Source organism: Mobula birostris, chromosome 19, assembly GCF_030028105.1.
Source record: "Mobula birostris isolate sMobBir1 chromosome 19, sMobBir1.hap1, whole genome shotgun sequence".
Classification (NCBI taxonomy): domain Eukaryota; kingdom Metazoa; phylum Chordata; class Chondrichthyes; order Myliobatiformes; family Myliobatidae; genus Mobula; species Mobula birostris.
Window position 1 is genome coordinate 33,338,464 of NC_092388.1, and position 14,620 is coordinate 33,353,083.

General features: G+C 42.7%; 1 protein-coding gene across 1 annotated transcript in view; it reads left to right on the plus strand.

Annotated features, from left to right (window-relative positions):
• The first annotated feature begins 12,460 nt into the window (after positions 1 to 12,460).
• Positions 12,461 to 14,620, plus strand: part of gmds (GDP-mannose 4,6-dehydratase) — a 657,689-nt gene continuing 655,529 nt past the window's right edge. Inside the window, exon 1 of the mRNA XM_072283399.1 lies at positions 12,461 to 12,688. Within this exon, the coding sequence (XP_072139500.1) occupies positions 12,578 to 12,688 (111 nt within the window). The 5' untranslated portion in view covers positions 12,461 to 12,577. The remainder of the gene's footprint in view (positions 12,689 to 14,620) is intronic.

Here is a 14,620-nt window from a genome sequence, read left to right on the forward strand (position 1 = left end):
GGTTATAGATTGGGAGTGAAAGGTGAAACCTTTAAAGTGAACATGAGGGGGATCTTCACTCAGTGGACGGTGAGAATGTGCTACATGTTGCCAGTGGAGATGGCGAATGCAGGTTCAATTTCAACATTTAGGAGAAATTTGGATAGGTACATAGAAGAGCATGGAGGGCTATGGTCCAAGTGCAGGTTAATGGGACTAGGCAGGGTAATAGTGCAGCACAAACTAGATGGGCTGAAGGGGCTGTTTCTGTGCTGTAGTATTCTATGACTCTATAACAATGGTGTCTTCAGTACAGTAGTGTTTACCACATAGTATAGACAGTAGAGCAGGGGATTAAGCATGTGTCTTGGGGTGCACCCATGCTGATGGTCATTGAGGTGATATGTTGTTACTGATCTATACTGATTATAGCCTGCTCATGAGGAAGTTTAAGGATCCAGTTGCAAAGGTAGGTACAGAGGCCCAAAGTTTAGAGCTTAGTGATGAATTTTGTGGGGGGGGGGGGGGGATGATTGTACTGAAGACCGAAGTGTAGTTGATGAACAGCAGCCTGATGTATGAACTACTGTGGTTCAGATGATCCTGGAGAGAGGACAGCCGCTAAAACAGCATCTGCTGCTAACCTTTTGTGATATTAGGTAAGTTGAAAGGGATACAGGTCACTTGTGAGGTGAGAGTTGATCTGTGCCATAACCAGCCTCACAAAGCACCTCACTTTGGTGCAGGAACGGCTACTGAAAGGTAGTCATTGAGGTAAGGCTTCCTCCTTAATGAGAACATCAGCATGAATCTCCTCTTTTGTGAAAAAAGCTGCAAAGCAGCCATTCAGAATTTATCCATCTCCTTCACCATCACACCTAGATTACTCTTTTGGTTCCTTGCTGGTCCTAGTTATCCCCCTATATATTATGTTCTTATGAAAGACCTTAAGATTTTCATTTACTCTACTGTTAGTGTTTTCTCTTGTCCTCAATTTGATTTCCTAATCCCCATTTAAATTTCACTCCTACACTCTTCTATGCGCACTACAATAATTAGTTTGCTGTGTTTAACTTAATGTTCCCCTTTGTATAAGCTCATGAACCAGAGAGAAAGTTACTTTATGTATTGAAGTAAAAGTCTGTCAGATGGGTACTTGATTTTTTAAAATATTCTGTCAGAAGTTGGAATTGCAAAATAGTGAAATAATTTATGCAAAGATGATGTCCATTTGCACCCTGTACTTAATTTTTTAATTGTAGTATTCAAGAGCTACTAAATACAACATCTGTCTGCTTAGAAGGCATTCTCAAAAATCCAGGCATGACTCCTCTAATGTTGGTGGGTTAAGTGCACATCTTCCATAAAGCATGAACTTCAGTTCATTGAAAAATACCCCAATTTGTATCAAGCCTTTTTCACTGTGCGGATTGCAATAGATTCAAGTGAATAATATACCAATTTAAAACTCATCAGCCTTGCTCTCAAATTTTTGAATATTCTCATAGCTCTCTATCTCCACAACTTGATCCATTTTTTAAATACTCCAAGAGTTCACTGCTTCTCTGTTATGACCCCTTCCACTGGAAGCAGTACATTTTTCTCTTTCGACTCTAGATTAGAAACACATCACTTACACTTTGGTCTCCCTACCTTCATCATCTCATTACTACAACTTTTACAGCTATTACTATTACTACTATTACTACTACTATTACGACTACAACAACTACTACTACTTTACTAAAACCTACATCTTTGCACAAGAGCTTAAACTCACATGTTCTAATATTTCCTTAAGAAGTTTAGTGTTGTTTCAGCCAGAAACGTTGACCGTACTTTTTTCTACAGACGTTGCCTGGCCTGCTGAGTTCCTCCGGTGTTTTGTGTCTGTTGCTTAGTGTCAAATTTGTCTTATTTGCTTCTGTGAAACATTTGGAACGTTTTATTATGTTAATAGTGCTATATAACCTCAATGTTTTGAGGTTGAGCATTAGCACTTTCACATGAACAGGATATTCAACAATACTGTTTAATTAACAATATCTCTTGCAAGTAATGTTGACTTAAAAGCACCAAGACCATAAAAAAAATCATTGTATGCAGATGCCTTTGGATTAGTGTAACTCATAACACCACACATACAGAGAAATCATATCCAAATCTTGGGAGTTAGAGAAGCAAAACATCTGGAGGGTTGAATTTGCCCAACTGTAATGTGCATATCTTCTACAGCAAAGCTTCCTTTATAGCCTCACATGTTGTTCCTGAGTACGTTCAGGTTCATTTAGCCTTTAATAAATCTTCAAATATTTGGCTGCATGTTGAACTCCTCCTTGAAATATACACAGCACTGTAGTCTTTATTCTGTGTTACTACAAATGCAGATAATGTTATGTAAAGATAGATAACTCAAAGTCAGGTTGATAGTTATTGCTACAAGTTTCAAATTATAACATAAGTGAAATTGGATTTAATTGTATGTTTTTCAGATCTTGTAATTTTTTTCTCATTTGAATTGTACCAAGGTCATCCGAACTGGAGAGAAATGCTGGCTAATGGCTTGTTGAAATACAGTTACAGACAGGCTAGAACATAAGCAAATGCTGCAAGAAGTTGCACGGGAGAATAAGAAAAGAGTGGAGAAAAGGAGACTGGCACAGGGAGAGGTCTATTTCTTAGTATATTTTGCCACCAAAGTATTTATAAATGTCAGTCTGCTTAGGAAAAATCCACAAAGGCTGTAGTATTCCCAAAAGGTTCAAGACATTTTCCTCTACTGCACAGTTATGAGCTATTTATTTATTTTGCATTCTGTTCTTTATCAAGTAAATTCTTACATAAGATTCCTACAATATAATTCGCCCTAGTTTTAAAATCTACCTGTAAGCCTGCACTGAGGCAAGTTAACCCAAAATGCTAGACATTCACAACTGTATTTGTTTATTTCTCTGCATTAAATGTTCTGCTTCAATGCTTCTGATCTAGAGAAAGAAACCAAGAAAAAGTACACTAATCTATTAATATTTAACACACTGGTAAATCTCAAGGGAAGCAACAGTTTTGAATGTCTCTAGTCTTGACTGAAAAACATCCAGCTGTTACTTGAAAATAAAGTGAAGCATTTTTGCTACAATCAAGGTGCCAAGGCTCTCTGAATTCAAGTCTTTACAGAGACTTTTGCAAGACAGTCCTGAAAGGGCCCAGAAATCTTGAGGTGCAGAATTTTCTTACGATGGGGAGGAGCTGGTTAGGGTCACAAGTTAATATGGATGACGTTTAAGGTCCTACTGTAAACTTCAAAGCCAAATAAACAGCTCCAAGTCTCCTCTGCATTATTAGGCATACTTCTTTGAACACTACAGGAAATGATCAGCATGGGGCATCTCTGGAAATGAATAAATAGTTGTTCTTTCCATAGATGCTGCCAGACTTGTTACATTCCTTCAGCATCTTGTATGTATTACTCTGGATTTCCAGCATCTACAGAATCTCTTGTGTTTATGATCAGCAGGGTAAACTTCCAGAACAAGCTTTCCCCACAATGGGCAATATCTGCCTAGGGTGTCCTCCAGCCCAACTAGCAGCAAGGAACGCAAACACGAGGAAATCTGCAGATGCTGGAATTTCAAGCAACACACATAAAAATTGCTGGTGAACGCAGCAGGCCAGGCAGCATCTATAGGAGGAGGTACAGTCGAAGTTTCGGGCCGAGTCCTGACGAAGGGGCTCAGCTCGAAACGCCGACTGTACCTCTTCTTATAGATGCTGCCTGGCCTGCTGCGTTCACCAGCAATTTTTATGTGTGCAGCAGCAAGGATTAAAGTTTGTGACAGCTGTGCTTCAATCAGAATGCACAATTTGCCAACTGTTGTAACCACCACTCCACAACTGGCAATATTTTTCTAGGCAAGTGGCACTTTCGTTGCTTATTTCAAATGTGTCACTATTTATCAAAACCTGCAAGTGTAAGAAAGTATCTCACTACCACTCTCTCACCAGAATATTTGGAAGTCCTGGAGTAGATAATTCAATCTAAGAACAAAGATTCTTTATTAAACAAAAGCTGTCTGCTTCAAGGAACACTTCCTGCCTGTGGCTTTCTCAGTTCCACACCAAAGAATATCACAACGATATAGAGCACGTATATTTCTTAAAGTGGTAGCAATCGTTATTTCAATTTCCACATAAGTGCCTTCCTGTCTTTAGTAGTAAAAAGTGTTATTCAGTTTGCTAGAGGTCATAGTTTTATTATCACCATTGGAAGGCATTTTGTTTTGTTCATTTGTTTTAAAAGAATCATGGTCCAGCAGTACGCATCCCACTCTGGTCACAACATCAATGATGTTATGTGAAAACTGATGTACCTTTAATGATAATGCTCACTATGGGCTGGAATTAAAACCAGAATCACGTTTATTATCACTGACATATGTCACGAATTTGTTGTTTTGTGGCAACAGTACAATGCAAGACATTTAAAGTTACTATAATTTATCATAAAAGGATACAATAAATAAATACAACAAAAGAGGAAGTGTTCATGAACCATTTAGACATTCAATGGTGGAGGGGAAGAACTACCACTACTACTACGTCAACTCAGGCCTAGGGGACCGGCGTCGGGCACGATGACGGACTCTCCACTTCTCCCTCTCTCTCATCAGTGTGTTCAGTTCATCTACATTAGCCGCACTGCTGTCTTCTAGAAGCGTGTTGACCATAGTCTTGGGAGGGCGCCCAGGGTTCATCCTCCCGTGCTTGGGCTCTAAATTGTATCAGATTCCAGGATCTGCAGCTCTTTGATGTCTCCAATTATTACCTATTTCTGACTCCACCATCCCCTTCCTTCACCTGGTTCCATTTTCCCATCAACCACTTCCTCACTACCTGGTTCTACCTGTCACCTACCAGCTCCTGTTTTACTTTTGCCCCTCACCTCGTTCTACTAGCTATCTTCTTTCTGCATTCTTAGGCCTGATTCAGGGTCTCAAACTAAAATGTTGATTATCCTTCTGCCTCCACAGATACTATTTGACCTGCTGACGTTCTCTTACAGGTTGTTCTTGCAAGGTGGCACTCATGTGATGTTGAGTCCTCTACACTTCACATCCTTACTTTGACTGTTATGTACCTTAGTTAATAGCGTCTTATAGACTTCCGTCTACTGCGCCAGTGGAAAGTTCACAAGTTGCTTTGTCTCACTAGGTCCTTACTCCTTATTTCTCATACAAGGAATTCCAGTCTCATTATCCTGTCAGTTTGGGTATCACCGTAACATTATCGCACTTTGTTGGAATCCACAATACACTGTAGTTGCAATTTTTTCTATTTTCCATCCTTCCTTGCTATCTTGATCTGCAACATCCTTTCAGAAATACCTAATTGTACTTTTGCAGCAAAATGCAAGATTCTTTGTCACAGAGATATGGCACGTGTCATTTTGGTCCCCATTTTGCATTCAGTGACCTGTTGCTACTAGTGAAATTAACTTTATTGGACCAACCACTAACCTTGATTTTCCACATTTGTTTTAATAGTACTAATGTATATACAAGCTATGAAATGCCCTTACTTACCAAACTAGAACAGGATACGGGAATTCTGATGTAAGAGCAAGTTCAAATTTTCTTCAAACTTAACTTGTGTGAAAAGTCCTTAACAAAGGTTCACAATTTCTTTGTCTTTTTTTTACACACTAGACGTGTCTCTTATTGTATGCTTTGTCAAGTTTGTTTGCTTGTTTTACCTTCTTGATCAGTAAACCTTCTAATTGCTCTTCAATTCCAATGTTTACTGAACCAAATTTCCTGTGAGGCCTTACTTGTACTTGTCATCCCCTACCTCATCTGGTTCCATTTATCACCAACCAGTCCCTGTCTAACAAATCTCTCTCGCTTCTTTATGCTAACCATCTTCTCTTTGTACTGTTTTTCTAATGCAGGGTCTCAAGCCAAAACAATGACCATTCCTTTGCTTTCAAAGATTCTGTTGACCTGCTGAGCTCCTCCAGCAATCTGTTTTTTTGATCAAATATCAGAAGTTCTTTTTCAGTGACAGTCTCGCTCAATGCCTTCTTTCATTTCACGAACTCCTTTTATGAGGTCATTTTTCCAATAGTGCAAAGACAAGATTTCCTGGAATTTGGCTTTTGCTACTTATCACTGTGTTTATGCAATGCATCTTTATGGTAGCATTCCCTCTCCTTCCAGGCACTTACTATTCTACATTGGCCCATTTATTTCTTCAGGTTTGTGCCCTCTTTTTCCATTCCACTGTGCAAATGATTCAAGACAACAATGAGATCTATCTCTTAGTTTCATCTTTATCTGTATATTCAAATGTTGAGGTCACATTGAGTATGTTAACACTTAGTGATTTAATCCAGTACTGACCCAATAATGTTGGTTTTTAGGTATGATCTTCCACAATTATCGAAAATTTGATTTCCCTGTTCTTTTGACCAACATTGTACTCCAACACTCATAATACTCTCACATATTTTCTGGAGAATATGGACAAGGAAACCTCATTCTTGGTTTTACAGGATAACACCCTGCACGTAGAAAAGTCCTGTCTCAACAGTCAGTTGCTATTGCAGGGTCAGTTTTCATTACAACTGCTCTGAAAGTGTAGTTTAAAATTTATTATTGTCTTCATTTTGGCAGCATAGTAACATAGCAGTTAGCGTAACGCTTTACTGCACCAGCAACCCAGCTTCATTTCCCGCTGATCTCCATAGTTTGTACCTTCCTCCCGTGACCATGTGGGTTGCTTCAGGGTGCTCTGGTTTCCTTTCACATTCCAAAGATATGCAGGTTTGGGTTAGTAAGTTGTGGGCAAGCTATATTGGTGCCGGACGCATGGTGACACATATGGGCTGCTCCCAGCACACATTCGGAGTGTATGGGTCATTGATGCGAACAACACATTTCACTGTATGTTTGAAGTTTTGATGTACATGTAACAAATTAAAGCTAATTTTAAAAAAAACTTTATACTAGTGGCATAAATACCACTTAACGTGTAGCCCTCGATTTTGTAATTTATCTCTGGTATTTACAGTACTTCTCCAATGTCTTTGGTATGCATAACTCTTATTTCTTTTAGAAAGATATGGGTCACAGTTCTCAATGTCTGCCATACATTCAGTTTACCTTCAGTAATCTTTGCAGAGTTTTCTATTCTATTGCAAATAGAGCAGCGGGCTATAGTAAATGTGGCGTCCTTAGCATTGACAGCAAAGGACCCCCTGCTTTTATTTCAATCAGTCTCCTGTAGTTAGCTTATTTCCTGGCAAAAATGACTTGAACCTACATTTCCTAATGAAGAAGACACAGCTGACACTGCCATTAATTTCTTCAGTGCATAATCATACCTTGAGCTGGCTGAAACTATTCCACTTTACATTGCCATCATAGTTGCAATGACAATCCTACTTGTCTTTTCAAAAGTGAGTATTAATCAAGGACTCTCCCACCCCCACCAATGACCCCTTCTCCCATCTTCAACCCTCCTCTTCTTCATGGACACCTCGCTCTGGTCTTCTGCCTGCTCTGGATCTCTTTATTGCTAACTGCCAATGGGACATCAACCGTCTCGACTTCACCACACCTTGTTCCCATTCCAACCTCACTCCTTCTGAACGCTCTGCTCTCCACTTCCTCCGCACTAATCCTAACCTTACTATAAAACCTGCCGATAAAGGAGGTGCTGTTGTAATCTGGTGTACCGACCGCTACTTTGCTGAGGCATAGCGACAACTCGCGGATACCTCCTCTTATTTACCCCCCGATCATGACCCCACTAAGGAGCACCAGGCCATTGTCTCCCACACCATCACTAAATTTATCAGCTCAGGGGACTTCCCATCCACTGCTACCAACCTTATAGCTCCCACAACCTGTACTTCCCGTTTCTACCTCCTACCCAAGATCCACAAACCTGCCTGTCCAGGTTGACCCATTGTCTCAGCTTGCTCCTGCCCCACTGAACTCATTTCTGCATACCTCAACACTGTTTTATCCCTCCTTGTCCAATCCCTTCCCACCTATGTTCGTGATACTTCTCACGCTCTGAATTTTTTCAATGACTTTAAGTTCCCTGGTCCCCACCGCTTTATTTTCATCAGGATGTCCAGTCCCTATATACCTCCATCCCCCACCAGGAAGGTCTCAAAGCTCTCTGCTTCTTTTTGGATTCCAGACCTAACCAGTTCCCCTCTATCACCACTCTCCTCCGTCTAGCGGAATTAGTCCTTACACTTAATAATTTCTCCTTTGGCTCCTCCCACTTCCTCCAAACTAAAGGTGTAGCCATGGGCACCCGTATGGGTCCCAGCTATGCCTGTCTTTTTGTTGGCTTTGTGGAACAATCCATGTTCCAAACCTATACTGGTATCTGTCCCCCACTCTTCCTTCGCTACATCGATGACTGCATTGGCGCTGCTTCCTACATGCACGCTGAGCTCGTTGACTTCATTAACTTTGCCTCCAACTTTCACCCTGCCCTTAAGTTTACCTGGTCCATTTCCGACACCTCCCTCCCCTTACTTGATCTTTCTGTCTCTATCTCTGGAGACAGCTTATCTACCGATGTCTACTATAAACCTACGGACTCTCACAGCTACCTGGACTATTCCTCTTCCCACCCTGTCTCTTGCAAAAATGCATCCCCTTCTCGCAATTCCTTCATCTCCGCCGCATCTGCTCTCAGGATGAGGCTTTTCATTCCAGGACGAAGGAGATGTCTTCCTTTTTTAAAGAAAGGGGCTTCCCTTCCTCCACCATCAACTCTGCTCTCAAATGCATCTCTCCCAATTTATGCACATCTGCTCTCACCCCATCCTCCCACCACTAGGAATAGGGTTCCCCTTATCCTCACCTACCACCTCACCAGCGTCCGGGTCCAACATATAATTCTCCGTAACTTCAGCCACCTCCAAAGGGATCCCACCACCAAGCACATCTTTCCCTCCCCACCTCCTTTTGCTTTCCGCAGGTATTGCTCCCTACGTGACTCCCTTGTCCATTCATCACCCCCATCCCTTCCCACCGATCTCCCTCCCAGCACTTATCCTTGTAAGCAGAACAAGTGCTACACATGCCCTTACACTTCTTCCGTCACCACCATTCAGGGCCCCAGACAGTCCTTCCAAGTGAGGCGACACTTCACCTGTGAGTCAACTAGGGTGATATACTGTGTCTGGTGCTCACGATGTGGCCTTCTATATATTGGTGAGACCCGACGCAGGCTGGGAGACCGTTTCGCTGAACACCTACGCTCTGTCCGACAGAGAAAGCAGAATCTCCCAGTGGCCACACATTTTAATTCCATGTCCCATTCCCATTCTGATATGTCTATCCACGGCCTCCTCTACTGTCAAGATGAAGCCACACTCAGGTTGGAGGAACACCTTATACTCCACCTGGGTAGCCTCCAACCTGATGGCATGAACCTTGACTTCTCTAACTTCCGTTAATGCCCCACCTCCCCTTCGTACCCCATCTCTTATTTATTTATTTCTCCCGTTTTTTTTCCTCTCTTTTTTCTCCCTCTGTCCCTCTCACTATAACTCCTTGCCCATCCTCTGGGCTTCCCCCCCTCTTTATTTCTCCCTAGGCCTCCCGTCCCATGATCCTCTCATATCCCTTTTGCCAATCAACTTTTCAGCTCTTAGGTCCATCCCTCCCCCTCTTGTCTTCTCCTATCATTTCGGATCTCCCCCTCCCCCTCCCACTTTCAAATCTCTTACTAGCTCTTCTTTCAGTTAGTCCTGACGAAGGGTCTCAGTCTGATACGTCGACTGTACCTCTTCCTATAGACGCTGCCTGGCCTGCTGCATTCACCAACATTTTTTGTGCTTTTTGCATTAATCAATTTGCCCTGTTTATCAGCCAGTCCATAAACTAATGATCCTTTTACGCTTGAATTAGGAGTATTGCAAAATTCCAATGTTTTATTAAATCTCTCAGATGTGGAATATAATCACCAATCTGGTATCAGATTACATGAATTGAACGAAGCTTTCAAGTACTTCTGACATGCTGGGTTGAAGTGTTGCTTTATTTTTTCCATCAGTTTGCCAGATAAGACACCAACTCCATGGTGCATGGTGTCAACATATTACCACAAGTCATAGTAAACTTATTCCCACAAACTATATGGTCTTCTTTTGCTCATGGATTACTGTATTTTGCCCTTCAGAATTTTCACCTGTAATTTCAATGCCATTGAGACACAAGATCTTCTTCAGATGCTGGAAATCTTGAGCAACACTCACAAAATTCTGGTAGAACTCAACAGGTCAGGCAGCATCTATAGAAAAGATCAAGCAGTCAATGTTTCAAGCTGAGACCCTTCTTCAGGACTGAGAAGGAAGATGCTAAAATGAAAAGGTCGGGGGAGTGGAAAGAGGAGAACTGAAACTTGATAGGCAAAGCCAGGTGGGTGGGAAAGGTTAAAGGCTGGGGAAGAATCTGATAAGAGGAAACAGAGGAGGAGGCGACCCAGGTGGAAATAATATGCAGGTGAGAAGTAAAAGGTCAGAGTGGGGAATAGAGGAAGGGTGAGGGTGAAATTTGTTTACCGGAAGGAGAAATCAATATTCATGACATCAGATTGGAGGTTACAGGATATAAGGTGTTGCTCCTCCACCCTAAGGGTGGCCTCATCTTGGAATAAGAGGAGATACCATGGATGGGCATTGGAACAGGAATGGGGATGTGAAGAGTTTCCCTTGTCCTTATCTACCACACCACCAGCCTCCGGATCCAGCACATTATCCTCTGCAACTTCCACCACCTTCAACAGGACCCCACCACTAAGCACATCTTTCCCTCTCCACCCCTCTCCGCTTTCCACAGGGATCATTCCCTCTGCGACTCTCTGGTCCACATGTCCCTCCCCACGGATCTCCCACCCGGCACTTATCCTTGTAAGCGTAAGTGCTACACCTGTCCATTAACCTCCTCTCTTGCCACCATTCAGGGCCCCAAACAGTCCTTCCAGATGAGGCAACACTTCACTTGCGAGTCTGTTGGGGTCATGTATTGCATTCGGTGCTCCCAGTGCAGCCTCCTCTACATTGGTGAAACCTGACGCAGACTGGGGGACCGCTTTGTTGAGTACCTCCGCTCCGTCCGTCACAACAGACAGGATCTCCCGGTTGCCACCCACTTTAGCTCTGTTTCACATTCCCATTCGGTTATGTCCATACATGGCCTCCTCTACTGCCATGATGAGGCTACACTCAAGTTGGAGAAGCAAAACCTCATATACTGTCTGGGTAGTCTCCAGCCCCTTGGTATTAACGTTGAATTCTCCAACTTCTGGTAATTCCCTCCCCCTCCCTTCCCCCATCCCAGTTTCACTCTGCCCCCTCCCCCAGCTACCTATCACCTCCCTCATGGTTCTGCCTCCTTCTACTACCCATTGTGTTTCCCCCTTTTTCTTCTTCACCATTCCTGCCTATCACCTCCCTGCTTCCCCTCCCCCACCTTTACCTTCCCCCTTACTGGTTTTTCACCTGGAACCTACCAGCCTTCTCCTTGCCACCCTCCCCCCACCTTCTTTATAGGGCCTCTGCCCCTTCCCTCTTCAGTCCCGACGAAGGGTTCCGGCCCAAAACGTTGATTGATCGTTTCCACGGATGCTGCCTGACCTACTGAGTTCCTCCAGCGTGTTGTGAGTGTTGGGAAGTTCTAAAATTAGTTAAATTAGTTAATCCCAAAGCATTTTAGTCCATAGACTCCAACCAGCCACAGGTGCAGTCCTGATGTTGCTGCATTCACAATGGCATCAATGTCAGGTGTGCATTTTTTTTCCAAAATATATGGAGGCCCTGTAAAATTTCCAAATTTTTCATTTTTCAAGGAACAAAAATGCCTTCTTTGAAGATGCAACACACATAAAAGTTGCTGGTGAACGCAGCAGGCCAGGCAGCATCTATAGGAAGAGGTACAGTCGACATTTCGGGCTGAGACCCTTCGTCAGGACTAACTGAAAGAAGAGCTAGCAAGAGATTTGGAAGTGGGACGGGGGAGGGGGAGATCCAAAATGATAGGAGAAGATAGGAGGGGGAGGGATGGAGCCAAAAGCTGGACAGTTGATTGTCACCAAGTTCGCCAGCAACTTTTATGTGTGTTGCTTGAAATTCCAGCATCTGCAGATTTCCTCGTGTTTGCGTTCTTTGAAGATTAATCTATTGGACAAGATCTGAAATTTCTACTTACTCCTGAAATGTCAACTCTGTTTCTCTTTCCACAAATGCTACCTGATCTGCGAAATACTTACAGGATTTTCTGTCTTCATTTCAGTTTTCCGGCAGTTCTGTTTTGATTGACATTCGAGTGCAAGGGGCGCAGTAGAAACACCTCGGTTCCTCTTGATGTCGCTGCAGCTGGAGGACCAGGACTGGCTGCGCAGGCGGTCGGTTGCTAGGGGCGCGGCTGAGTTCAGCCCGTTGCCACCGGGCCGCTTCCTTCACTACGCGGAAGTGCAACTCGTATTATTTCAGAGAGCGAGGGGGAGAGAGAGAGGAAGAAGAGACAGGAATCTGCAGTCAGTGGCAGGTAGTGTTGGGTACACGTTGGCAGCGATGGATGGTCTGAAGTGTGCAGCAGCAGGGAGTGGTGACGATGCGGTAGCATCACCTGGAAGTGCCAATGGAGGGACGAAAGTGGCGATCATCACCGGCATCACTGGGCAGGTACCGAATCAGCACATGCCTGCATCCTACCTAGAATAAACTGCATTGGCGCCAATGCAGTATTTGCATAAAAATCTTATTAAGATCAATTTTAAAAAGTCCCTACTGTGAATTTTGTTTTCATTTGGTCTCTGATCGGAACCTATTTGAAGTATCATGTTTTCTCAGCACTGATAATTAATTTGATTTAAAAAATAATCAGGACATTTGAGGTGATTCTACTCGCCACTCATTGCCCCTCTGTCCAATTAGACAAGTAAACTTTGTGAATAAAACTTAAAGTTTTAGGCCATCTACTTACGGGACAGTCGTTTTATTTCTGTTGTGAAAACGGTCAAAAAGCCGTTTGTAATCTGTATGCATAAAAATCTGAATTGGACAAGTTTATTTCTCTCCACCCCACTTCTTTGGGATGATGTGTGGTGATGGCTCAGTGTTGATATTTTATGTTACACAACAAGTCGACCTGATCTGATATGTGAGTATATTATTATGAACATCGTGTCTCATGTGTTTAACTAACTTTAAAACAATATGAGTCAGGAATTAAGTATGTAAATTGGGCTGTGTGATAAGTAGACCACAGCATTGTCTTTTCTTAATCCAGTTAGCATCTACATGAGCTACAAATTTACATTAATGTGGTGATATTGTTAAAATTTGATCTCTTGTTAGTTTTTGGAGTTCTACATTTATATTTGGCTCAATTAATGTGTTCAAAGGGCAATATGAATTGCAATGTGGTATGTTATTTGCATTTGTAGACTAATACATTTTTCTAATAATATTCTTACATTGGACACATTCATTTTGTCTAGTAGTTTTCATTCACACTTCCAACTATCATTGAAAGCACAAATGCAACATAGAAAGTTGTTTGATTGTGATATTTCTAACTACTCATTAAATTTTCAATAATTATCATACTTCCTTGACTTGCATTATGCAGAGAACAATAGCTCATCATGGTGAATGAAAAATACCAGGTAATGTTGGTGGCCAGTAATGCAGCTGCCTCACAACTTCAGGGATATCTGTTCAATCCTGATCTCCAGTGCTGTCAGTGATGTTTACATGTTCTCCTGGTGTCTGCATGGATTTCCTCCCACATTCCATAGAGGTACTGGTTAAGAGGTTAATTGCCACAACAAATTGTCTTTAGTAAAGGTGGATGGAGAATTTGGAGAAAGAGGTACAGTCGACGTTTCAGGCCGAGACCCTTCATCAGTTAGGGTCTCGGCCTGAGACGTCGATTGTACCTCTTCCTAGAGATGCTGCTTGGCCTGCTGCGTTCACCAGCAACTTTGATGTGTGTTGCTTGAATTTCCAGCATCTGCAGAATTCCTCATGTTGGAGAATTTGGGACAAATTAATGGAAATATGGGGAAATAAAATTGGGATTATCAGAGCGTTGGTGCATGATTATTGGTGTAGAGATTGGGCTAAAGGGCACATTTCTCTGCTACACATCGCCTACAAACTGGACCCCCTACAATTCACCTACCGCCACAACCGATTGACAGATGACGCAATAGCCACTGCTCTACATACCGTCCTTACACATCTGGAGAAGAGGGATGCTTATGTGAAAATGCTGTTCTTGAACTACAGTGCAGCATTCAATACGTCATTCCATCCAGGCTCAAAAGAAAGCTCAGAGACCTCGGCCTTGACTCTGCCTTGTGCATCTAGATCCTGGACTTCCTGACAGATCAGTGGCAGGTGGTAAGCGTGGGCTCCCTCACCTCCACCCCTTTGACTCTCAACACAGGAGCCCCTCAGGGCTGTGTACTAAGTCCCCTCCTATGACTGTGTCGCCACCCACTGCTCTAATCTGCTAATTACATTTGCCAATGACACTACATTGATTGGCCTAATCTCAAACAATAGCGAGGTGGCCTACAGGGAAGAAGTCATCTCTCTGACACAGCG